Source organism: Epinephelus lanceolatus, chromosome 4 (assembly GCF_041903045.1).
Source record: "Epinephelus lanceolatus isolate andai-2023 chromosome 4, ASM4190304v1, whole genome shotgun sequence".
NCBI lineage: Eukaryota > Metazoa > Chordata > Actinopteri > Perciformes > Serranidae > Epinephelus > Epinephelus lanceolatus.
The window spans coordinates 42,829,800-42,856,363 of NC_135737.1; the positions used below are offsets into that span (position 1 = coordinate 42,829,800).

The 26,564-nt window shown below is 45.2% G+C and overlaps 1 protein-coding gene across 2 annotated transcripts in view; it reads right to left on the reverse strand.

The window, feature by feature from the left end:
* The window catches only part of epha4l (eph receptor A4, like), a 64,468-nt gene extending 41,128 nt beyond the window's left edge, over positions 1–23,340 (reverse strand). The window contains exons 1-3 of one of the 2 annotated variants that reach the window (XM_033631287.2): positions 23,105–23,340; positions 21,303–21,370; positions 18,140–18,803 (exon numbers count right to left, since the gene is read on the reverse strand). In XM_033631287.2, coding sequence (XP_033487178.1) covers positions 18,140–18,803; positions 21,303–21,370; positions 23,105–23,201 — 829 coding nt within the window. In that variant the 5' untranslated portion in view covers positions 23,202–23,340. The remainder of the gene's footprint in view (positions 1–18,139; positions 18,804–21,302; positions 21,371–23,104) is intronic. The other variant, XM_033631286.2, reaches the window with a different exon arrangement.
* Between the last annotated feature and the right edge of the window lie 3,224 nt (positions 23,341–26,564).

The following is a 26,564-nucleotide window of genomic DNA, read 5'->3' on the forward strand; positions in this document are numbered from 1 at the left end:
TCTCGGATGTATATACTGTCTACCCACCCAGACACGCATATAGATAATAAAGCCCATCCACATCAATACACCTGAGCCACTGGCATATTAGCAGGGATAACTAGCTGCTGACCGTTAGCATCTGTCGCTGGAACAGCAGGAGAGTGGAGCAGGTTAACTCATTAATTCCGTCACTGGGGGTTATTAATTACCTCCGGCCCTGACTGCGACACACAGCCACACGGCCAGCGAAACCCATCAGCGTGATGGATGAGGGACACACGGCCACCGAAACTGATCACAATGATTGATGACATACACTCATCTCACATCTTGACCTTGACCCGGGGGGAAAAGGTCCCATACTTGCGGTACCGTCCTTTAAAATACAAAAACCAAGAAAAAGCCGGGTAGTGACATCTGGGTTGACATCCTTACTAGTGTTAATGAAGGCCAAGAACAAAAGGCAGCGAGGCTAACGATGTTAATAACACACAAGCCAACCTTGCTGACAATCACGGCGGCTTTACTAACGGTGGCCGGTGCCAGGGGGTGCGAGAGTTGCCAGCAGTTTGTCTGTCAAATGCCGGATGATTTATAACTGTATTTTCAGCAGCACCGATCCATCACGCAAGAGCCACCCACAACACTGCCCTAATTAAAATGTCCGTACCTGACACATAGGAGCACCAGCCAAAGAAGCAGATGAGCAAAACATGTTGTAAAAATGAGAATTATAACACAAGTAGACCCTGAGAGCAAGACATTGTTATATCCAGTAACATCTCAAAGCCATCAAAATGACACCAACGGTTCCTTTATGCTGATTTCTTGCCATTTTGATCCAAGTTTAACACCAGCGTGCAGCTTGAAATGTTATAATTAACAGCATTTTATATGTTTAAGTAATTTCTGAAACAGTTTTTTAATAGAAAGTTTTCTGTTAACACACAAGCCTGTTCCTGCTCAAATGTGTTTTTGTTAAAGAGATACTTGAGATCTTTTGAATAGGGGCTGTTTGAGTTACTTATCCAAAGCTGGAGTACTACACACAATAGATGTCAGTCAACACGCCTTCAGTTAGGAGAAGCTAAGCAATGTACTGCTGTGGACGGACAGCAGCAAAATGTATTTTAACCACCTTAAAAAAAGCCCATCTCAAAAAAGTGTATGCTATATTAAGAATATTTCGACTGCTTTACCTTACGGTCAGACTTGCCGATTTCCAATGGGGAACTGAAGCCATTACGTCACCCTCTTCAAGCCAGACTCCATAGAGAAAAACAGTGATTTAACATTGCTGAACAGAGAAGCTGCTGGTCTACTACTGCCTCAATCTGTTATTTTGTTTGTCTTATTGTGTGACTTTGAAATTTAAAGAAGGTAGTTTAGATTCACCAAAGATGCACAATAACACAAACTAACTAACTGATGTAGGCAGCAGTAGCCCAGCAGCTCCAGTGTAAGGCAAAACAAAATTACAGTTTTTGTCAATGGGGTCTGGTGGCTTTGACAAGAGCATAGATGTGGCACTGAGGCCTTTAACACCTTCCCCGTCAGGCTGTTTGATGGAAAGGTGAAGTGGTCAAAATATTCTCAACAGATTGTACGCTTTAACAGTTAAAGATTTTTTTCAGGTGGTTAAAATTCATTTTGCTGCTGCGCCCCATCCACAGCAGCACATTGCTTAGTTTCTTTGTCAGCACTCCTGCCACTTCTCCAAACTGCGGGCACACCACAAAACATCTACTGTAAGTAATAAACTGGCTATGGATCAGTACTCCATACAACCTCTCTTCAAAAAATCCAAACTATCCCTTTAAGAGTTCACTGCGGTGCCACCTATATTGTTACTGTTTAGATTGCATAACTGAAAAAATCTGAAATATTGTTCTGAAGACTTCCTGAGGACCAAGGTCTCCGCGTTCTTATTGACACGTAGGCCTCAACTTCCTCCCTAATTCCTAGAGCCTGGCCTTAACAAGGAATATTAGCACAATGGTTATATCGCAGAAATCTAAAGTATTCCACCCAGCCACTTCAGAACGGACAAGACCACTCCTTAACAAATGGGACCAGGGTACCGAAGGTGTATGTGAGGAAAAGAGTGAGACAGTAAAGAAAGCGAAAGAGATGGATGGAACAGGGAGAGGCAGCAAATAGATCCAGTTTTGTTTGGTGAAACACTGTTTGACTTGGCCAAGCTGGGTGGGGGCCACTCAGATTCCACTTTTGCACCCATGCCAGATCCGCAAGGGTGGACCCACCCAAAGCCGGGCATAGTGCCAACCCACGAAGGACCTTTTGTGACCTAAGATTTGCACAGCAGGTGGGTAATGGACTATAATTCAAGGCAAACAAGACAGAGATGTACACACAAACAGAGGCTTACAAACCTCTGCACACCTGCACACTTTCAGGTATGCACACAAAGCCCTTCAAAGGCCCTCCGGACTACACAGATGCATTTTGCCATGCCATGCATGCATGCAAACACACCCACCAAACGGGCTTTGTGTAAGCCAGGTAAGCACGGGGACACGAGCACAGCAGGGACGACGGGAGGTAAACAAACTCAGTCAAGGTATTGTCTTGGTCCAATTTCCCCAAGGTCTCCGGGGGCTTGAGTCTCATGCTGGACATGTGTGTGTGTCTCCATATGTGTGTGCGTGAGCAGGCGGTGTATCTAGCATGCTTTCCTGACATTGTTTACAATGAAAAGAGCTGCATTTCAATTCAATTATAAAAAAAAAAGGGCAGAGAAGTGGGAGGTGGGGGAGTATGCTAATGTTGTTGTGTGAGGGGACGCTCACATCGGCACACACCGCTAAACAATTGGGAGAGCTAAACTATTCTACTCGCGGCGAGTCAAGGAGAATGGGGCAGGAAAAGGGAGGATGTGTGAGGAAAACACACACAAACACACACTAAGAATAGGTGAAGAGGAAGAGGAAGCGATAGGGAAGCAGTCTCAATGGGGCCTCATATCCAATTCTGTAAACAAGTGTAAACCACGTGTCGCGCTGTAGCACAAATACATAACAAATCACTAAAATCCCCCACAATGCAACAGCTTTGTCAAGTTAATGTGTGTTAAATGTAGTATTATTTACGTTTGCTTGTGTTGTACAAATTGTAGAGGTGGGAAATAAATCAATCTCACAACCATACTGTGATACAACATCATGTGAGATTCAGTTATTGTACACTGGGACATGTTGTATCTTATATAATGTGTTTAAGGCTTTATCTTATTTGAGTGTCATAGCTCAGTAAAATGAACAATCACCCGACCTCTCTGGTCATTATATTCACAAATACAAAATATTAGAGCAGATCCTCACATGGTATCATTAATATCACCCTGTGCTAGTTTTTAATCTCATCATCTAATAAATCAAACTGACATTTTATCTACAAAAACCAACACTTTTGGTTTGCCCTCAAAGAACACAAAGGAAGAAGCAAATTCACAGCTGGGTGTCACTACTAAATTTAAAAATAAACTATTAATCCTAAAACTATAATCAAATACCTGCTGAGTATTTTTACTTTTATCAGATCTAATCAGAAAGATTTAATCAAGATTATTAGAATAACCAACTAAGCAGTTCCTGGAACATATTTTTTTAAATACATTTTCATGCATCACTGAAGCATTTCTGTTCTCATGTTGCCTCACTTAATTAAAGAATGACATGTTAATGATACTACACTGTTTGGCTGAATAGTGTCAGTTTATTAGCAGTTATTGAAAATGGAGACACACGTAAATTTACATTAATTCATAATGTCTATAATTGGCAGTGTTGTGTTACCGCAATAAAGAGCGCATGTTCACTGAACAGGCTCATATTTTTGGTAAATGGTGAAGTGAATGCATCAGTTTGCAAGTTATGAACTGGAACATGAGCGTTGTTTACTCTCACCACAGTAAAAGATGCTCCTTTAAGGGGCACCTGAGGATTTACAGCGCCCGGCAACACAGCTACTGGTACTACTGAAGCCAGTTCACATGGATATGTAAAGGACACAAATGAGCAAGTTGGAGATTCCATCGGGAGAAAAAGTCTCGTATTTATATGCAACTCAGTCACATCCACTTCTTATCTGAAACAAAGAAATATCTGCAAGATTTTATTTTATTTAAAAAAATGAAGATCGTGAATTCAAAATTCAAATTGTGAACTATGAACGTGAACTAGTTCATTTCAGTCTGTGTGAACTAAACTCTGAGCTAGTTGCTGTGAAGTGTGAACATGCACAGCACTGATAACTGGATGATTTCACTATTTTAATAAGTATTAAAATGCCTCCAGGGGCGTCATAGTGGGGGGGGAGTGGAACTAATTACCTGGGGACCCAATGGAAGGTGGCCCTCAAAAAGCCTGGAATAAAAAGTTTAGATTTATTTGCATTTATTTTTTTCTAAGTAGTTAATGCCAGAACTTAATTAAAACTGGTTCATCAAGTGAAAGGCTGAATTTTGTTTAAAAAATAAGAAGCTCTCTGAGGCCCCTCTTACCCCTTAAAGAGGCTAAATGGTTTAGTCCGCCCCTGCACTAGGTTTCATCTCTAAACACAGCTTCAGCCAAGTGACTGACTGCTTCTGCTGCTCATCACCAACGTACAATGTTGTGTCTTTCCCCGAGAAAAGGCAATGAGGGTGCCAAAAAGACAAAATAAATAATGAAAAGAAAGCAGACTGACTTTGTGAAGGGACAAAATGGATCCAGAGGAGAAGAGCAGGGGCCCCACAGAGACTGCTCATGCATAGGACTCAGAATCTGGTGCTAAGCCGCTGAACACCTCTCAGTGTTTCCACCCTTTCTGATCTGCTTCCCACAGGTGTGTGACCACAGGTGGCTGTGATGGTATGATGTCATTACCACAAAGCCATATCACATACACCTTAAAGTGAAAATACGCCTTTACTTCCATATCACATAGACAGATAAATGTGGATACACAACCATAAATAAACAATGGCCTGCAGATGGGAATGTACCTAAGGCAAACACACCAAAATGAAAATCAGTTGCATTGCCTGCTGGTCAAAGTGAGTTTCTGTGGCTCTGCTACGTCCCTGTAGTAAATAAAATCACAAAGCAAAGCACATTCAAACCCACCTCACATACACCAGACATAGCGTACGTCACATTGGAGTGCGCACACGTGTCAACACTTAGCTGTGCAGAAACATGCATGCAAAAACTTTAATTGCCTAGTCGTCTGCGGGCTCGGGGGCAAGTTTAACATCAACCTTGCCGGTTTCTCAGAAGCGGCTTGGTGGGTTATGAGGAGGGGCTGGAAAGGGTCGACTTACGGGTGAAAAGGAAGGTATTTTTAGGTTGTTTGTTTAGGTAATCTACTTGTAGCTCCCAGACGACAGCCTGTCTGGGGCCTCAAAGCACCTTCCATTGTGTGTGTGTGTGCGTGTGAGGGTGTGTGTCCCTGAGAGCACCGCGCACACCACAGTGTCTCTGCATTGTTTGTGTGAATACATGCAGTCATATGCGCTGTGTGTGTGTGTGTGTGTGTGTGTGTGTATGTGTGTGTGTGTGTGTTCAGTCAGGGTACATAAAAACTTTCCTGGGTCACTAGCTCTTCAACAGCTCATGTCAGCCCAATGACGGTCTGCTGGTCTCCACTGTGGCTGTCACTGCTTTGACCCTTGACCTCTCCAGTGTCACTCAGGCCTCACTCTCTCCAGACCACTTTCCCCTCCTCGCTCTCTCTCAAAACAGGATCGAGGTCACTGCTGTCGTTGAAGTGACACCCCCTCCGACTTGAAACTGTGTCAGCTCCCGTTCGCACGGACACGGCGTTGCATGACGTGTGCGTGCATTCCAAAGTTAGTAGCATGTGTCCACAAACTTTGCAGTTGGGCGTATGCGTTGCCCTCCCTAACCTCGGGCTAGTTGAACCTGGCCTTGCGGGGGGGCTGGGGGGCCACAGGGAGTGTAACAGGAGCCTGGGGTTAATGGCTGCTGCTTAGACAGGGTTACTCTGCTAATGTGTAACGTTCTAGCCTTTAGCTTTGATGTGAGGACAGACATGCAGGCACGGCGATGATGGGAAGAGGCAAACAAAGGGCAGCGAGATTCAAATGCACAGTGAGCTTTGAAGCAAGTGTGTGGGCACCACTGAAAGAGGGCCAGAGTTGAGTTTCTGGGTTATGTTTTGTATTTCTTGGACTCCTCGCCTCCTTTCACTCCGAGTATGTCTACTGCTCTCTTCCTGCCTTTTCTGTTATCTCTCCTTATCTTTCACCACTTAGGGTGATGCTTCTTACTTGGCAGCTTTGTCGGTGATTCAAGCAGTCCTTGCTGCCCTGTAGAGCTGCCAAAAATATGTTCACGATTGCCTTTATTCTCTGGCTAAATACTACCATTGTTGTATCTTTATACACCAAGCAAAAAGAATCTACATCACACCAACAATTTTTGTGATTTAAATTCCTTAAAGGTGGGACCATTCATTTTGGCTGGTTGCACATGTTGATAGGTTACACAGTAAACAGTTTAACGGACTGCACACCAACCACATCAGGTGGGAACAAGCTGGTGGTGCCGCTCATTCGGCACTTACCGCTAGTGATGCCTGTGATAACACTGTAGGCTACCCACAGTTGGCATTGTGAGCTAGCACCATTAGCAGCATCAGCACAGCTAGTGGTGCTAACATAGTTTACAATGCTAAAGGGGTTTTGTGGCTCAGAATAAAGCCGCTTGCTCACCAAGGCTACCTGGCCAGAAACTGGAGGGTGGCCACTGTGTTCGGAGAGCATCGTTTGACCAGCGGTAATTGCTAAATGAGCATCGCTGTTAGCTAGCTCCCACCTTACGCAGGTGGCTCTCAGTGCAGAGCGGCTAAGGGTAGCTAACTAGTGAAGACTGGAGGGGGCAGTGGGTGCCATCTTTCTGCATGTTAACATAGCCAACCAGCTGTCTGTCAGCAAAGCCAACATAAACACATTTACATCCAATATTAAACACATAAACATCCAACATTAAAATTTCACCACCGCATAATGGATAGCACTGTGACACCCAGTGCTAAAGGTGACTCAGTCAATGTAGCACTGTACTAAAAGAATGGGCCTCTCGTATTGTAAATCATTTTGCTTTTCTTTTTTCTCAAAAATCAACTGATTGGGTGTCGAGCTGCTGAAAACAAAATTAACCACAACTGACCTAAGGTTAATTCTGTGTACCGGAGTCATGGATAGTGCGCTCTCAACACTTTACCTCAGGACTCTTTCTTCCGGAGAAAGCAGTTCCAACAAGAACAGTTCAAAGTCAGGTGAAACAACCCCACAATACACAGCAGGTAGTTATATTGACGGTAATATCTACCGCAGCTGGCAGAGGTCATGACACGACCACGCTAGGCTTGTTCAAAGAGCGATCACCGTCTGTACCCATAACCCCCCACTTCACCTTTCACATCTCCAGCCGTTTATCAGGGCCACTAGACAGGAGTCAATTCATCTTCCTCTCTCCTTTACTCTATTCACACACTCTCCCTCTGTCACACACATTCATGCTCTACTTAGATACCTACGTGCCTCCTTTTCATTTCAATCACTTCCTTTTATCTCAATCTCTATCCTCTCCGTCTTTCTCTGTTTTCTCCTGTTTCTTCTTCCCCTCACATTCCTCCGTGATGTGAGCCTTCAAGGGATAGCGTCTCTTTATTTATTTTTTTCTTCCCCCCCTTCCAGCAGTATTTGACAGCTCGCTGCGGATCAGGGGAGATCAAGGTTTCTAATCCCAGAGACGTGCCCTAGCATGGACACACCTCCGCCTTTGGCTGGAGATCTGCAGCTTCGGATCCCCGGTGCTGCGAGGCCTCCACATCCCCAAATTACACTTCCCACAGAGAGGTTACACCTCACAGGCAACCCCATGGTGCGTCGGATACACATGTAGTTTGCATGCCGGTGCGCATACACATGTATTCACAGCAAGGGGTCAGCTACCTGATCTCAAAGCTCTGGCCTGAAACCAGCCATAGGTGCATGTATGTGTTGGAGTTTGTTGCCAAGCAGTTCCCACTGTGAATTCCCATTTCAAAGATTTCATTTAAGGGAAAAGTTCCCTCTCATGTCTGTATGCTAAATATAAAGCTGGAGCCAGCAGCTGGTTAACTTATAAGCTCAAAGATTGAAAGCAGCAGAAAACACCTAGCCTGGCTCTGTCTGTCACAAAATCTGCCTAACAGCAGCTCTGAAGTTCACTGATTAACATCTTATCAGTAATTGATTTTGATCTGACCAAAACTGAAGTTTAAAAATGGCAAGTTGTGGTTTTACGGAGAGTTATGTACCCTAAGTTATATAGGTATAAGTAATAGTCCATTGTCAGGAATTGCAGATAGTAAAGATGTCACAAGAACAGAGTCTTCGGCACCAAGTAGATGCCAAAATTCTGAAAACATAACAGTACTCCATTATCTCCTGTATCCTAGGCACTGTAGGTACTGGGGATACAGTTCTTCCTAACCTGACGGGGCAACATACGCCAACATGTGTTCTAGTCTGTCGTTAAATGCCTAAGAAAGAACGCCTACTTGCAACAACAACAGCAGTAAGTGCAGCTGCAGCACCAGCTCCTCATCGACTCTTCATAAAGGAAAATGTTTTTTTTTTGTTGTTTGTTTTTTATTTTGTTTCCTGAGGCCAGCATATTTTCTAACTTTTTGCAATGGGAGTGCAACGTTTTTACACTACGCTACAAACGCCAGCAGCATGACGAGGCACTAAGCGTCTATCCTGCACTGAGCGCTGCATAGGAGGATTTTTCAGAAAGGTTCAACTGTAGTTACAATGCTCGTACCCAGCTTTTAAATCACAGTGGAGGAGGGTTGGTCTACGACAAAGAACAACCGTCACATCTTACATGAACATGAACAACAACAACAACAATGGAGGAGAAATATGTTCCTATACTGTAGCTGTGTGTCCTACAACAAAATTTTCATGAACCACGTAGACTAGTACTTTGAAGCGGATCATCGGGGATTCATACATATCATTATTTATTATATCATATATTATATTTATATTATATTTAATTTCATTTGAATGTTTTTTAATAAAGGAGTTAAGTTCACTGGATTTATTGTTTTGAATTTGTTTTTTTACCGCGTTATCAAATTAGGTATTGAGAGTCATGATATTTTACTGGTATTGGTATTGACTACTAAATTTCTTGTAGGGATGCACGATAATTTCGACACATCATTGGATCAGTATCGACCTATATTGGCTTTCAGTTAAATATCGGAATTGGCCAACATGCTTTTTCTTTATTTGCACAATGAATGATTATCACACAGACTGAAAAGTATTGTATTTCATGTTTCCATCTGTTGGTGGGCCATCATGATAAGAGTATGCATCCATAATATGATTTTAATTCCACGATAGAAGAGACTTGATGATCACCAAAATTACGTAGGGAGAAAAATGGATATATTAATATCGGTATCACTTATCAGTCAAATGAATTGTTACATATTCGATCGGTTAAAAATCCAATATCGTGCATCCCTAATTTCTTGTATATCGACATGCCTAGCAGAGAGGTCTAAATACTATAATGCCCACGAGCTATGAGCACTGTTGCTACTGAGAAGTAGCCAGTGAGCTAATGAACAAGTGCGCTAATTTAAAAAGCTGAATATATTTTCATGTTTCTGCAAAGCAAAAACATGAGCGGCACACCCAACAGAGTTTCAACCTCTGCGGCTGGATGTTTCTTCCCTAAAATGCAACTTAAAAGTCAACTTCTGTCCTTTTGTTTTTGTGTGCACAGCCCTGTACCTTCAACTCTTCATCAACGAATAAGTTATTTCACAATACAGTTGTTCATGCATCTTCTGTGGTGATGATTCATCCGGGAGAAGCCCTGAACTGCTCCAGACTCATCTACCACTGTCAGGCAGGTAATGAACAGGACTTTTCCTCCAGCACCCTAGATACCCAAAATACCTTCTCCCACTTCGCAACTCTATTGCAATGACAGATGTTGTCCACAAAATTATGTTTCCTCACAACACACTGCCTGTATTCCTCATTCTTCTTCCTACACACAGATCACACTCTCTAAGTCTGTGTGTGTCTTTCGAGGAAGAATGAGCCAGTGTGCCATTTCCTCCACCACTGTGATTAGAAAAGGGGGATCTCTGCTCATTAAAATGGGTATAGCGTCCAGTCTCAGGGCACATCAGATTACAGAGCGGCCCTTTATTGCAAGGCTTTTTGTCATAACCCCTAACTGATTGCCACGGAGCAGCCTTTGATTTGGCCACTGAACTCTGCGCCCCCTGAGAAAAAGGATGACGAAGAAAGAGAAGAAAAGACCACCTACCATCGGCTCGGCAGGATGGAGGGAGCTTAAGATAGAAATCAGCAGGAAAAGAGAGAGAGAGAGTGGGAGAGATAAAACATTTTCAAGGTGTTTGCAATCAGCCTGCCATTGTGGGATGCTGAGGGAGAGTTGGCCGTCCATCTGAAGAGCTGCTGGGCTGCTTTGTCTCCGGGCTCAGATCGCGCAACGCGATTGGAACGTTAATAGAAGTTTATGATACAGCATGTGATACGCCGGCCGCGACAGATGCACGGAATAAATATAGGACAGATAATAGTTCAGACACACACAGGCACACTCTGTCTGTCCGCACACACACCCAGTCCTTGCGATCAGTAACACATTGCCCCAGATCAAAGGGATTTCCGTGCAATGGTGAACCGACGGATGAAGTGTAGAAAAAGCACGGTTGCCAGACTGGAACTAAATCTCTTTCCACTTCACTTCCCCCCATGTTTTTGTCTCTTTTTCTCTCTCTACCTCCCTCCCTGCCTCCTCATCTCCATCTCCTCCGCTTTTCTTGGCGAGAGAGGTCTGTCCTCCCTCCCTGTCAGCACAAAGAGGGTGGCAGAGACCCTCTTTCTCTTTCATAACCTCTCTCTCCGAAACAGTCCACCCATGCCCACTTGATCGCTGTCCACTTCTCCCTCTGTCCGTCTTTCTCTGCCTATACATCCGTCCATCTCTCTTTACAAACTCGGCCTCTTCTCTCGCTCCGTCAGCTGAGGGAGCGACAACGGCTTTTGGAGGAAAGAGGGGGAAGAAAAAATTTTAAGTGAGTGGAAGAGAAAGAGAGGGGCAAGAGAGCAAGAGGGAGAGTGTGCAGGAGTGCGGGAGAAAATGGAGGGAGAAGAAGGGAAACAGCCGGAGGAATGGGGGAACGTCAGGGATGGATAGAGGGAGAGGGGGGTGAAAGGACTGCAGGGTTGTGTTGGTAGAGAGCTGGGGTATTGATTCAGGGCCTTTTGACATGCTAATTTGCTTGCTGACTGCTTTAATCGCTCCCTCTTCCCATCGCAGGCTTCAAAGAGAGGATGCTTTTCAAAAAGATGAGAGAGGAGAGGAGAGGAGAGAGACATTTTATCATCCTTTTAAACCCCTTTTTGACACTTGCACAGCTATATGTTCCCGACGCCAGCTGACAACCATGTTAGAGGAACTATAACAGATCATGTAAGCTGTCCTTACTCCACATTAACCAACAACAGCACATCTCAACTGTCTTCGGCAGAGCATACTGTTTAGAAGGTGGAGTGACCGTGCTGTCTGACAGAGGTGTAGCATTTGGCGGACGGCGCAGGGGACACGTCCCCCTCAATATTTAGAATGTATGCATTTGCCACCCCCCATGGTAGTAACAGAGGACTTTTATTTTGACAAAATTAGACATTTACACCATAAACCGGTGCATAAAATTCACCAGAATGCAGGACATGAAGTGTTTGATGCTCAAAATTTTCTGGTTGAGGACCCCCTAAAACGAAATCTATGCTCCTGCTGTCCAGGGACAACATCCAATTTTTGATATTTTGGATTTTTAACATGAACTGAAAGCTGTCCTTTTACATGGATACAAAACATATCTAAAAATCCATTAGATTATCTCAAAAATGCATCATCAAAAAGCGAAAAACGTCTGTTTTCCATTGCTCATCAAAAGCAGACATTTTGGAGATAAACAGTTTTCAACAGACAGTGACAGGAAATTAAATTAGTGTATTTACTTTGCTGCTTTCGATTAAAAAAATGCACCAATACAGTCAGGCTGCAGCTGTGGAACACTGGTGCGCTATCAATTTGGAAACAGAACAAAAATATTTCACTGATATCTTTTTTAAGCTCACTGGCATCTTTTTAAATTCTCAAATAAACTACTAAAAGACAAAATCAAAAGCTGCTTTGTAAATGAGGCTAGGACACAGCTTGATTTCTCTTCTCAATAAAAAAAATAAAAGCCAGCTATTAGTAAGCCAGTTTATTTAGGATCATTCACAATCAATATCAACTGAATTCAATAATCTAAATGACACTTGTTGCCCTTTAACTACGTCTGAAACTAATGACATGATCTCACGCCACTGACAGTTTGGTCACTTAGTGGGCAGATTATAAAGTTTTCATCCTAACATATTATTTACTCTCACATCCAGAACCGAAATCTTATTTTCCCAAAAAAACATTTGAGGCTGGGATAATTCTACTTATTTCTGATGAAGTTTGACATGCTTCTGGCACTTCCTTGAAACCAGTGTCAGTTTCTTGTAGCAACGCAAAACAAAGCACACTGCTTCAGAAAGTGCACAAAGGGAACTTGATTTTCAGAGGAAAAAATGAGCTTTAAAACTCAATCGGAGATAAATGACTTAAAGATGTATATACGTGGCAGCGTGTTCGTACGCTCTGGCGCTGTGGGAGCACTGCGGCCACCAGCCCCGGGTCATGCTCGATCACCGGTGGCTTCCTGCCCTGAACAGGGCACAGTGAGGGGAAGGAGAGAGGGCTGATGAGTGTTGAGAACTGCAAAGGGAACAAACACTGAAGCAGGACGGCAGCCCGGGCAGGAAAAACATTTCAGCACCTCAGCTAATGACGGCTGAATTACCACTCTCCCCCTCACCTCCCTCCTCCACCCATCCAAGGGAGGATTTGTGCGTGTTGAGAGGACTCTTTTTTTTTGCATCAATTGAGGAGCAAAACAGGAACTGAATATAAAAAAAATGCTTTAAGCAATTATTGCAGCAGGAAGGGGAGGGTGGCGGAGCATTGCTCATGAGACATTTTGTCCTCCCTTTCTGTATCTGTTGTTCTTTCCTGCTCTCCGTTGGTAATAGATTCCTCGTCTCTATTCAGCAGCACAAAATGAGCCTCTCTGGTGGCAGGGAGAGAGATGAGTACATTCACCTCCATTCTGCCATGCTCTGCTCAGCTCTGAGTGTGTGTCTGTGTGTCCATAGTGCTAAAGCTTGTGTGTGTGTGTGCATTTGCTATACATATTTGTGAATGTGTCTGTGTACTTGAGTCTATTACTTAATATGTCCTTTTGTACACGTGTGTGCCTGGATTTTTGTGTGAGCCTGCGTGCACGGCTCTACACGTGGGTGCGTACATGCACGTATTGATTGCTGTCACTTCCTTCCCTGCATGTGTGATTTTTATTATGCAGGTCTGTGTGCACACTCACACACTCGTGCACGCGCCCGCATGTGCGCGTTTGTGGGAACAATGATAGGTGATGATGTTCCGTGTGCTGCTCCTCGCTGCCTCCCTCCCCAACAGTGAAGGTAATCTCATTATTCAGCCCACTTCCTGCTGCTGCCACCAGAGACAGGCTGACGAACACTAACCACCTCGACGGCCGGAGCGGAGAGAGGGAGGAAAAAAAGAGAGGGGGATAAAAAAGACGGGTGAAAATTGCTAACAGAAACTCTACAGAAAAATGGAGGGGGATAAAAGGAGAACGAGATGTATGATAAAAAGGAAAAACGCTCATAAAGAGTCACTGAAGCAACAGGAAATATGAAGAGACACAAGACACGGATAGAAAAAAAAAAAACAAGCAAGCGACCGAGAAGAAGATGCAAATGCTTAATTTGTGTGTACGCAGAAGAGGCAGAGGAGATGGAGGAAAACAAGGGAGGGAAAGGAAGAGCAAGGGACTGAGTCTGTGTGTTTAAAGCCATCGGGGACCGGCGGGCTAAATAGAATTACGTGGTGAATTTAGAATGATGCTCCCAAGCGCATATTTAACACTGTCAACAGAGGGAGGGAGAGAGAATGGAAGACCCAGATACACACACACACACACACACACACAGTGAGTGGCACACAGGAGAGAAACTTCATCCTTAAAACCTCTTAATCCAACATGAATGAGAGTTTCCAGCTCAGCAAAGACTGCTGGGAATAGAGAGGGCGGCGGGGGGTCTCAGGTGAGAAAATGCCACGATCACACACTGACATCACAAGCAGGCTAAGCCGTTATCCACATACATGCAAACAGGTATGGGGGGGAAAATGCAAAGTGGTGCTCTCTTCAGGGGAAACTTAATACAGCAAAACAGGAATGCATTAGTGTTTTTATTAAATAAATGGGAGCAAAATGTGCAGGTAAAGCACTATGAAACTTTAGTCTTAACTTGGTTCTTGTTTTTAAGGCAATGTTATCCCTCTTTGCACCAAAATTAGTATGCAGATTTTTTTAAACATGGGTAAACCCCCTAAAAATATGCTATAGACTCCTGTCCCATTGCCAGTAGGCCAGAGCTGTGTACCCGGCTCTGCTGCTCACGAGTGTGCCTTTCTGTGTGCCTGTTAAAACTTACTATCTATTACTTATTCTTAGTCGTAGTCTCTTAGTTACTTAGTCTCTCTTTCAAACTTGGTTCAGACTCATTTGGATCGATGTTAAAGTGCTGCTTGAGTGGAGACAGGTGGTATTTTGTGGTGGCGCGTCATTGCATCTCACCGCTAAAGGAGCTTAATTTGTGCATTCACCCAGGTGTTGTGTTTCCATCAATGCCACTCGGACCTGGAGCCGATAAATACCTGTGACTACTGCAGAGTCATTTGACCCAGGTGTGAATGCTGATTGTGACCTTTTCCATTACATTTAAAAGCCAGAAGGTAGAAGATGTTAGCAGGTTTTTTTGTGCAGTTGAAAAGGGGCTATAGCTACTATGAAAGAGAGAGAGAGGGTGTGTGTGTGTGTGTGTGTGTGTGTGTGTGTGTGTGTGTGTGTTGATTGGTGGTGATGATGGGTTGTAGGGTGCCGGTTCACAGCTCAACCATGAACCAGCATTCTTAAGTGTTAAAATGTCTGTCACCTTCACGCCTCAACCGAGCCGTTTCCGCAACAAACACACACGCCAACAAATTTAACTTGGAGGATACACACACATCTTGAGATCTGCTGATTTACCTGAAATCACACATCATTGCTTTTTGCAGAGGTTAAAATCCTGCCATCGTTCAAAAAAAAAAAGTTGAGGTAATTATCATTTCCCCGTAATGACGTACGTAGTTTTCACTAATCTCTCCCTCCCACCTCCTCATCAACACCCCCACCCCTCCAGCAGTAGGGACCCCCTCACCAGATGAGGAGCGAAGGGACTCCCTGACCCCCACCCTTCATCAACAAAACGTGTGGGGGGAGGTGGTTAACAGGGAAAGGGATCCCAAATGCAAACAGACAGAGTCCCCTCTCCTTAAACCAGAGGCCCCCTTGGCCCTCAGTGCCCTGGTAGCCCCTCTTGCCTTGGCCCTGGGTATACACCCTGGCCACCCTTGGCCCACCTCGATCACAGACACACATACACACACCCCCGCCGCAGCTGTCAAAATCCTGATGTCTTAATCAATCCTGGATCCACGACCCTGTCAGGCGCAGCAGCAAGATGGATGCAGAAGGGGATGACCCCTGACCTCTGCCAGGGGTGGAGAATACAATCCCTACGTGCCCCATCAGCCCCCCCTTCTACCTCCCCCCCCCCCGAACATCGCCAGCCTCAGTCGGCTCCGCTGCTGCCCCAAACAATGATGGAGGAGAGCCCATTCATCCTGGGCTGGGAACCAGGGGCCAAGGTGCCCTTGTAACCCCGCACGCACACAAGACAAGCACAGACGCACAACTATGCGAACACACACACACAATTGGGCTTGTGTGCAGCATAGAAAAGCTTTAAAAAGGAAGGCTTCGAAACAGATCAAGCCGTATAGTGTGAGCGAGGGCTGATTCACTCTCGTACACTTGTTTAAACTTTTTAAAACGCCAAAAAACTGTTAACACACACCTTAAACCACAACTCTGCCTAGATACTCACCCCCCTACCCCGAAAACCAGCTAAAGTCCTTTGGTCAACATGGTCATATAGGAGCAGAGCCCCTCTCCTATAGAGCCTGTCACATGGAGGAATATTAACCAGCTCATCAGTGCACTTGAAGAGTGACAGTGGCCAGCACCTTTTAACCCTTCAGTCACTGGATCTGACCCATGCTGACGCCTCAGGCAGCCGTGCAGCGTCAAACCCAATGTGCATTATCCAGTTTCCAATTGCAAGTGAAATGCTGAGAAACTCTTTAAACTATGTAATTGAAGCTAAAAGTGAATGGCGTGGATGCATTGGCACTGTAAACTTAAACAAACCAAAGCAGATGCAGTGATATGTAAACTAAATGGATATATTGGCCTGAAAAGTAATACTGCCAGCTCAGAGGCTGGCAGACGCTACGAGACTGCATTAGTCATCTAAAAGCAAGGTTTCCAAGTCCTTTGTTGCCTTCTTTGGAGAGTCAGAGCCATTTATCTCAACTGGAATTAAAGGGAAGCGATAAGGAGTCAGTTTCAATGTTTGAGGAAAATTAAAACTATACAGTATGAGATCAGGGTTCTCATTCTGGTTGAAACAAGAGAGGTTATTATAGTAAATTGCATAATACAAAGCCAATCTAAGATTACACAGCTCTGTCACTAACTACTTTCTGGTCTCCCCCCAGCTCACTTGTACCCCTTTGCCTCCCCACCCCCAGGCAGCCAACAGCACCCCTAAATCACCAGACCTGTTTGTCACGCAATTAGTCCTCCAAGATAAAGGCTCCCTCGTAAATTAAGAGAGGTGTAGTGGTCCGTCCCCCCTGTTAATCACCCGTGCCCAGCCTCTGACCCCTCACTGCTGTGACTCGCTGCTTTTTGTGTGCGATGGTGGTGGGTGGCGGGTGGGGTACACCAATAAACCATCGTGGCAGAATTGGCATCCCCTCGCCTGGCCAGCTGACAACTGCGAGCCTCGGCTTGGCAAAATGCTGCATGTGTTCCACAAAACAGCTGCTGGATACTACGAGATGCTATCCACAATACACTGCTGCATACCATAAACTACAACCTACTGCGTGCAATGAAACAAGCGAGCTGAATTAGGGCGGCATATATCAAGTGGCATTTCTCCTAAGAGCCTGAGCTGGGAACATCTGAAGGCAAAATTCTGCAAAGTTCTATTGGCATCGTTTAATGGGCAATTCTAGGCAATGTTCTGTATTCAGCAACATGCTGAAGGCTCTATCATGCTCCTGATTTTAAAAAAAATCTGAAAGGAGGCTCTCTGCACTGACCTTAAAACCTCATCAAACAGCCTGGTATAGGATCACGGCAAGCTGAGACTAGAATAATCGTCCACGAAGGGCTATTCCCCCCTTCCAAATAGCACTATTTCAACCCCATCTCACAGCTGTGTATTTTCACTCTTCTCATACCTGCTTGGAATGATAAACTCTTTCTCTCTCCTTCCCTCCCTCTAAAGCTGTCTATCTCTTTTTCCCAGCTTCGGTTTCCATTGGGAATAAGAGAAAGAGCGGGTGGGGGTGAAAGACACAGCGGTGGTGCGAACCAGTTGGAGCTCTACCCTCCTCTCCCGGTGTCACCTATTCTCCAGGGATGCATCCCATTGCACAACACCTCCCAGTGGGTCCGCTAATTACTCCATTTACAATCATCATTGCTTCTATCACCCAACCAGGCACTGGAAAGAAGACTGTAGAGAGAAGGATAGCGAGGAGTAAAAAATATCCAACAGAGTGCGGGGTGGGTGAATCGAGGGAGGGAGGGGAGGGAAGGACAAAGAGAACGAAACATGGGGGATAAAGACAAAGAGGCAGAGCAAGAGGATGGGGGGAAATTAAAGAGTTGGGATACTGTAGGGACTGGCAGGGTTTGAGGGGAGAGAGTGATCTATAAATAGAGAGCGGAAAAATAGTCAGCCCCAAAAAACACATGACAAATGTCAGTTCTTTACCTTGGCATTCTGCATTGCGCTCCTCGTATCCGGGGTTACACAGGCAATTCCCAATGGGCACCAGCCACTCTCCATCAGCCCCGCAGTACATCTTTGGAACCTCCTTCTCCTCCGAATTATCCACGCATGAGCCACGAACTTCCACAAGTGAGGACGTATCCGCTCCAGTGATGGTATCAGGAAACTGGGCCAAGTTACGCACCGCTAGAGGACATTTCTTGTAGAAGACCCTGACGGACACAAGCGCAATGCACGCTCCAACATCCTGGAAGGCCAAATAGAAGCCCTTGCGGGTCAAGGCGCCCACGTCCCGGACCTCTGTGTTCAGCTTCATGATGCGATCGCCGATGTCCACCTGAGTGAAGCTCTCGTCTGCAGCAATGGTGTCGATCTTGCCAAACTGGTTCTCGCGGATGTAGCGCTCCTTGTCGTTGTTGGACTCGTAGTAGTAAAGATTGAAGGTTTCCTTGCAGGTTCCCATTACCCCCGGGAGGCTGTTGCAGTCCCGCAGGGTGAACTTGATCTCAATGTAGACACGCTGGGCACCGCCTCGGGGGATCCAGTCAGTGCGGAGCCAGTTGTTCTGGTTTGGCTCCATGACGTTACACACCTGGTACGTCCGGATGGGAATGTTCTTTTCATCCATAATACTCACTTCCTCCCACTGGGGAAAAGACACAACAATAAAAATGTTACAGGGATATTCTTAAACCTCTGAGGTTCAATCAGCAGCTTAATTACCTTTGTTGAGTTCCAAACCAGTTTGAGGACATTCAGAACGGTGGGAAAATGCTACAGCAGTGTCACGGCTGAACTGTTAAAGGTTAAGGACATCAGAGAAATATAAAAACTAAACGCTCTCTTAATTAAAATGGACCATGTAAGTATCACACATGACTGGGGGCCAGTCTGTGCAAAGAATGAGAGATACTGTGCAAAAGAGCATGCGGGGAAGATTAGTCAATATTTGAGTCTCTGCAGAGCAATTAATTGATGGCTAAACTTAATGCATATTTTATGAATGGCACCTAATAGACTTGTTAGGTCCTAATATAGAATCACAAAGATATTAATATTCATGGCTTCCCCTCAACTGCGAGAAAGGAAATTTGCAATTAGTTCTATGCTTCTGTAATGCCTACACTTCAATTACTTGGGGAGTGGTATACAAAATCACACACACACATACTGAGAGACCAGTATGTCTTGAGGTATCAGAGAAGAAAGGAGAGAATAAAAACACCGGATCATGTGGATGCAAAAACTCAAGTTCTGGAATCAATGCTAATGATCTAATGTGCGCCTGCTTTACATCAACATACATGATGGGGAGTGGGAGACAGGCACACATGTTCGCTGCTGCTGTTAGTATGAACTCATGGGAGAGAGAGAGAGAGAGAAAGAGGGAGACGCTGACGTGGGGTGCATGGATTACGTTATCCGAGCTTATTTTTGCCAGGAGGGAATGTTTGTTTTACATATGATAAAGTTCCCCTCTCAACAGATCACCGCGGAGCAAATACAAGCATGTCTTTAGAGGCTCAAAGCGGTGTGTTCCCTTAAGTTTCCTCGCCGTGTGTTTTAAATAGAGTCTTTGACTGAGCTGGGCTGTAAACAAGAGCAGACAGGCCTTTGGCTGCCGTAGCTTCAACCATTTAGAAAACTGTATTAAAAAAAAGTCATAATGGAACAGTGGAAGATACGGGTTATACTGCCAGATTTGATTTGACGCCTTATCATAAACAATCTGGTTTAAAGCTTTATTTCCCCGGAGGAGGGTGGGATAATGCTAAACATAGCTGCGGCTGCATGATTCGAGAAAATGTCTATCATTCCCCGCTGTTCCATTCCACTCTGCTCTCTTCCTTTAGCCCCCCTTTTGTTGTGGAAATCAAGCGGCGCTGAGATAAGGCCGCACCTTTCCCCGATAGCGGGGAAGAGGGAGAATAAGGCCAATTGGTCGTAATGAGAGGGTGAATGCAGGCTTGCCGGGGCTGCCGGGACCCTGTCAATCACTTGTTTGTGATAAAATGGCCGAGGGGAGGACCTGAGCACGGCGCCGGCCAAGTTCATTGAGCAGAGCTTGCGATCAGAGCCTGGAACAGCTGCACAAGGTGAAATTCTCCTCCCTTGGGTGCCTATTCATTAGTTGACACGACTGTTGCTAATTTGTATTAATTTTCATGAAACATTAAAAGGGTCGCTTGTGCTCATCATCACATTTCTGTGAGTAGAACAAATGAAGGGGTTAATGCTGACTGGCAAACACTGTAATTTGTTTATCATCAACAATTATTCATGTAGCTCAACACTGACTTTCAAATGCATTTTAGGCCGTGATCAAATTGAGACTTGGTTAAGGCATGGCATGTGCCTTACCTTCCCTTAACCACCAATGCCCGTGGCCACTGTGGGGCCCCTATTCTTCCTCTTATCAGGGCCACTGTAGATATCCCAATTAGACTGAGGGATCGTGCATTTGGTCGACCCTATTCCCCGCTGCTTTACAGCGAGATCCAGTCATCCTGCGGCAAGAGCTAAACCCCTCTGCACTTTCCCCCTTATTCATCCATTCCAGAGGACCCTCTCTCAGCTGCCAAGTTCCTCTCTCTCTCCCTCTCTTCGACTCAATGGTGGAAAGGGATATAAAGTTTCTCCACAAAGACCGATTCAATCCACCGTCTATTCAGGAAACCTGACGCCCGCTGCAGTATCGGTCCCTGCATCTGACCATTACAGAGTGGTTAGAGAGAAGGGAAGCGAGGAGAAAGGGGAGCAGGGGTTGGGGGGTTGAGGGGGGTGCCTATAGACTGGTGGTTCTCAAAGTGGATTCCGGGGACCCCATGGGGCCCTGGAGGGTGTTCCACAGGGCCTCTATCCACAACAAAATTCTAATTTACCCATATTTTCGTGTAGGATACTGGAAATTACGCCTTGATCTCACCCTGCGCCCAATGCTCCTACAGTGCAGACAGCTGCACAATAAATCATCAACAATGATGCCATAAAGGGCTCACCAGGACTAAATCTTATCAAAGAGGGCTGTGTATCTGTTTGGCGGTACACTCCGGAGCTCTTGCCAATAATGGATATTATCTCTCCATTTTTTGCTCAATAGGGGACCATGCGTCCTAACAAGGGGACACTTCTTTGCACTACTTACCCCTCCTTCTGTCGGGTTGGCGACCCATCCCAGCTCCCCCTGTACAGATCTGGAGTCCAATAACGTGACTGGAAAACAAGAATGGGAGAAGTGAGCACGCAGCCTCAGCCCGACCATACAACATCAGCATTGGCATGTATAATCCACTTAGGTCTGACACGCCGAGAAGGGAAAATGGGTTCCTGTTTTTCCCACAAACAAAAGCTAAATGAATGGGCTTTACTGTTAAAGCCATTTATGGAGGAGGAAAACGCTCTCATGATGAATGTCAGAGCACTCAGAGAATAAAAACTGTAGGCCAACGAGTCCTGTAAATGTTTTGCTATGTGCAATTCCCTGCTGCGCCTGACGCATGTCGTTGTGATTGATTTTCGTTAACATAGAGAATTTCTGCGAATGACAAATCTATTTCCCCAGTGCCTTTAAAGTAGTAATACTTCATTTTCCTCAGCGTCGGCCCGAAGCATGTCTGATGTGATCGGAATCAATTAGGGAGCCGTGTGCATAAACTTGGAAGAAAAAACGCATTTAAAATGTCTCCGACACACAGACACACTGTTTTAAACAATATTTAATCGAGGAAAAGGTGAAACATTATGTCTGTTAAAGAAATATGTTCGATTAAATTAAATTGCTTTGATTATTTTATTTATTTTTAGGGGTTTGAATTCGGTGTGAGTAAAATGCCCAATCGGCTGCTCAGCATAAATTAATTACAAAGCCTGTTATGTAAGTCCACAGTATAAATTATTAGGCACAATACAGACTGAACCATTTTAAAATTTGGATCATTTTTTACATATTCAACTTCACACAGCCCGGGGTGCGTCTTTGTGGACTTGTTGTGTCGTACAGCTTTGCAGAACAGACACAGAGACATGATTCTGCAGGGGACAGACTCAGTGTATCCGATGGGATTGTTTGAAATATAATAAAGTACTTTATTTATTTGTGTTTGCACTGGAAAGTAGGCTTTAACCTGTACTGGGCCTAACATTTTGAAACTGGATACGCTGCGCCCCGGGACCCGAGCTGGCAACTCCAGTCCCGAAACCTCCCGAGCTCTCGTTTTGTGCAGAACACGCCGTGCTCGATTTAAACATCTCGCAATTTACTGTGTCTGTAAACCTAAACCTTGCAGCGCACAGAACCGATGGCATGTTATATATCACTGGGGGCTTTTCTTTAATTCTGCGTGCATTTATTACACCGAGCTGCACAATTTAACTTTCGCAAATGGCTTATATGTCATCTCCATAATCACCGTCTACCAAAACCCCGCTGTGACAGCAGGAGCGATCACTGTGAGCAATTCTGAAATTGATAAATAAAGAGCTGCTTGTGCCGATCTGCGAGTCTCCCACTGACTCGTCTGTGCACTTCATTTCGGTTCTACAAGACGTCCGTCTACAAGATGCTGCGCAACATTTAACTTCTTTTTTAGGGAAAGAGTGTCTTGACCTTCTCTCTAACAGAGAAACCAGCACGTATCGGAGCTGGAAGTATCCCTGCTCGGAGGCTCTACGGCAGCAAGCACGATCCCCAGCCCGAGCCGACACCAAAACAGCCGATGCGCATTTGGACAGCTACTTCTCATTCCACTTGCGTTCTCGTAAAACCCCGCAAAAGTCGCTGCGTAAAGGTGACCGTCGGTGTTTTCCACCGTTAAACTCATCGCGGCTCCACGCACTCGCAACTAGGGGCCACGGAGTGAGGCTCCGCGGCGCAAACACGCAGAGACAAGGAGCGGGGATGAAGTCACAAGTCCGCGGCATTTATTTTTTTCTCCCCAACAACCTTACCTTCATTTGGGGGGTATATCCGTGCCGGCGAAACAAATGTAGAAATCCCAAAAACAAGGAAGGTGGCCGTGAACAAAATCCCTGCCATGAGTGCCATTTGTGTCGTTGTTCCGTTTCTCTCTCCTCTTTTTCTTTCGTTGCTCTTCTCCCAGGTCCTGCTCTCTCTCACTCCCTCTCTCTCCCCCTTTCTCTCTTTCCCAGTGGAATATGGGTTTGAAGCGGACAGTGGGAGAGAGACGCAACGAGCGCACCACAGCCAGGAGGCGGGTCTACTCCGTGCGCTCTGACGCGGACCCCGTCAATCCATATAGGAAACGTGGTGGACGGGAGGGGGGAGAATAATCATTAACTAGCCCCCCTGCACCCCCCCCCAAACAACTCACTCTCCCATTTACCAGTGGACACTCTAGTTAGGGACACGAGGAGATGGTGCCATGGTGAGGTGGCGCTTCTCCTCATGCAGGTAAACGCGATGTAAAACTCCTGGAGACTGCGAGTCACCGATTGACATTACACGAATAAACTACGGGGTGAAATGCCCTTTTGGTCAACAGGGGAAACAAATGGGAAGTGTGCATGTGTGTGCGCGCGCTGTCTAGATTTCAAGTAGTTTGTTAAGGGGCTGAAGTCTGCCTCAACCGCTGCTTCCTCAACTCTAAATGCAAAATAGAAACTGCTTCTCAACTATATATTAACTTGAGTCAAATGCAATGCGTCAGTGTGTGTCCTCTGTGTTCCTCAGCGCGCACACTGTGCTGCTGATCCTGCATGTAGTCTGGCTCCAGTCAAGCGCAGCGCTGTCCAAGGTGAGCCGCACCAGACCAAGGTCGCCACCTAGCGGAGATACTCACGCCTGTTCTGCCTCCGAAATTGGATTAAAGAACAAGCATGAGCATGACCTCCCTAACATTACATGGTATTGCACTTTGTGAAATTGACAATGCCTGTTTTGTGATCGGTGGCGAGCTTGTATTGGATTATTGTCACTTGCTATTATTCTAATATTATCAAGGCTTTATGGGTATTTATGATGAAATGTGCACAGAGATTCATCCATCACTACAGGGTACAGAGCAGACCTGGTGTTGTGGAGCTGCAGAGGTGAGTTTTGTGCAGGAATTGATGTTACTTCTGCTGTTCTTTCTTCAAACAAAGGCTGCATTGTCCGCGTTTGAGAAAGGCCAGCTGTGCCCAGGTTTGGGGTTTTGCCCAGGGTGCTCTCACTCTTTTATGTCCTCCTACACAGGTCCTCTATTGCTCCCATGAGATGTGCCCGTAGCACCGGCAAGCAGGCAACCTTTCAATGATCTGCAGGGGAGATTGTCACTGTGTGGGCAGGTTAGGGCGTTCTGCATCACCACACACTGCGACCAGTGACCACAGAGCTCTCCACAACCACAAGCAGCACCTTTATAATATTATGTCTTCTTTAGAGTCCTTAGAAGTCACAACAGAACTCAATCGTGATTATTTCTGATATGTGAAATCTATAATTAGTATTAAATGAAGCAGCTGCTATTTGAATTTAGACGGCTTCATTGCTCAAATTCCTGTTTGTGATGGTGAGGCAGTGCAGGCTATAAGAAGTTTTCCTCACACTCAGCAGGTGCCTGAATGCCCCTCTTCCCCTCATCTCATCACAGAGCCATAAGACACACATGAATGTGTCTTTGTGTGAAAATATTGTCTGTAGCCTCTAGCATTCACGTTTGGCAGATTCCAAGCACTCCAGTTCCCATGCCTTTTTGTAGCTGTCACACCAACCTCAGGCTTCCAAGACTTGGCTACGATAAATTTATTTCTGCCCATACAAGGAAACATCTAGTAGTTTTCTCATCGGGGTGATCTCACTGTGAATAGACCTGCCATTGTCTCAAATGCTTCTACAGACATAGTGTGGCTTTGTTTTTTCCCTCGCAGATGCCGCTCGAAGAACGAGGGAGTACAGTGGGAGAGTTTTCTTTATGTATAACTGGTCTGAGAGGGCAGCTATGGAGTCCTGATCTTGGATTGCTCACGGAAATGATGTTAGCTCCAGAAGAATGAGGCTGATTTAGAAATAGGAGAGGTGTGTGTGGGTTTATGAGAGTCTCCTGGGACGGGATATTGTGCCTTTGTGGGGTTATGGTCCGTCCGGTGGACGTATCTTTACCAGCGTAATGAAGCAGACAAAGCACCTGGTGCTCTACAGAAATTGTCCAATTTACCCCCAAACATTGATTGTGCAAAACGACATCTCCTGATGAAGGCCGCTTTCCTTCGCTTTCTCCCCTGACGACGAGCCTGGCAACCTTAAAAAGCCAGAGGGGCACCTGGAGGGCCGCTTTTGATCTTTTCAGCCAATGGCAAAAAAAAAGTTTTGCAGACCGACAATGGCGGACGACGATGGTGGTCAGGACAGGGTGGGAGTGGGCGGATTGTGTCTCTTGTCTTTCTTTATTTGTGTCACAGTGTTTTTGATTGATTACACTCCCATCGTTTCCTTTATCTTCCTGTCAAACCATCGGCTTTTTTGTTTTTTTAGAGGTGGGGAAAGTGGCGTAGCAACCCCTCCCTCTCCCCATCCCCTTCCTCTAGCAGCCCACTCCGCTTTCTCCAGATGGCATCTGCTGCCCACACATCTGCATTGTGTGCCAATCAAGCACACCGACTCTAAATCCTTTGCTTAACACACACACACACACACACACACACGCACAAGCTCACTGAAATAAACACACACAAACTTGTGTTATAGCCTGATGTGCTGATATTTGGGACTCCTATCGCCTTTGATATAAACTGGATATGAATCTGTTGTGTCCCGCTCTGACACAGTGAACGTTCTAACTTTTTCACTCAGGGTGTCAGTCTGTGAAATCGTGTCTGAGGCTGTTATTAACCGGCACTTTAACATTTTTTTTTTTCTAATTTTACAAACATTGTTATAGCTGGAGGAAAATGAGAGGCTGTCTCTTACAGCAGCCTGACAAACACCCGCTGCTATTAGTCATAGCTGCACTGAATAGATCAGTTCTTTTGATCAGATAGTTTTATTGTTATTTTTGTTAACGGACATTGACTGGTCTGAACGTGCTAGTATTTGTGTTTTTCTAATGTGCACTGTCATTAGTATCCATTTGATATAGCAACAAAGAATTTGCTCCCAGAGCCAGAGTAGTCAGACACAATTTCATGCAAGATAAGTGGAAAAAAACGCGAGAAGCAGGAATAAGTGCCATATTTACAGTTAACAACAGTTTCTAAGCATAAACACTGACACTTAGGAGAATCACACCAAGAGGATGAATTCAAGAATAGGAAATACATTATTGGAAAATAAGATTTGCCAAATTAAGACATATTGTTGCTATGACTTCTTGTTGATTACGGAGTAGTCATGCGTAACAAAGAACACCATGTCTTTGAAAGTCTGTCCGTCCTGGAAGAGGGATCCCTCCTCAGTTGCTCTCCCTGAGGT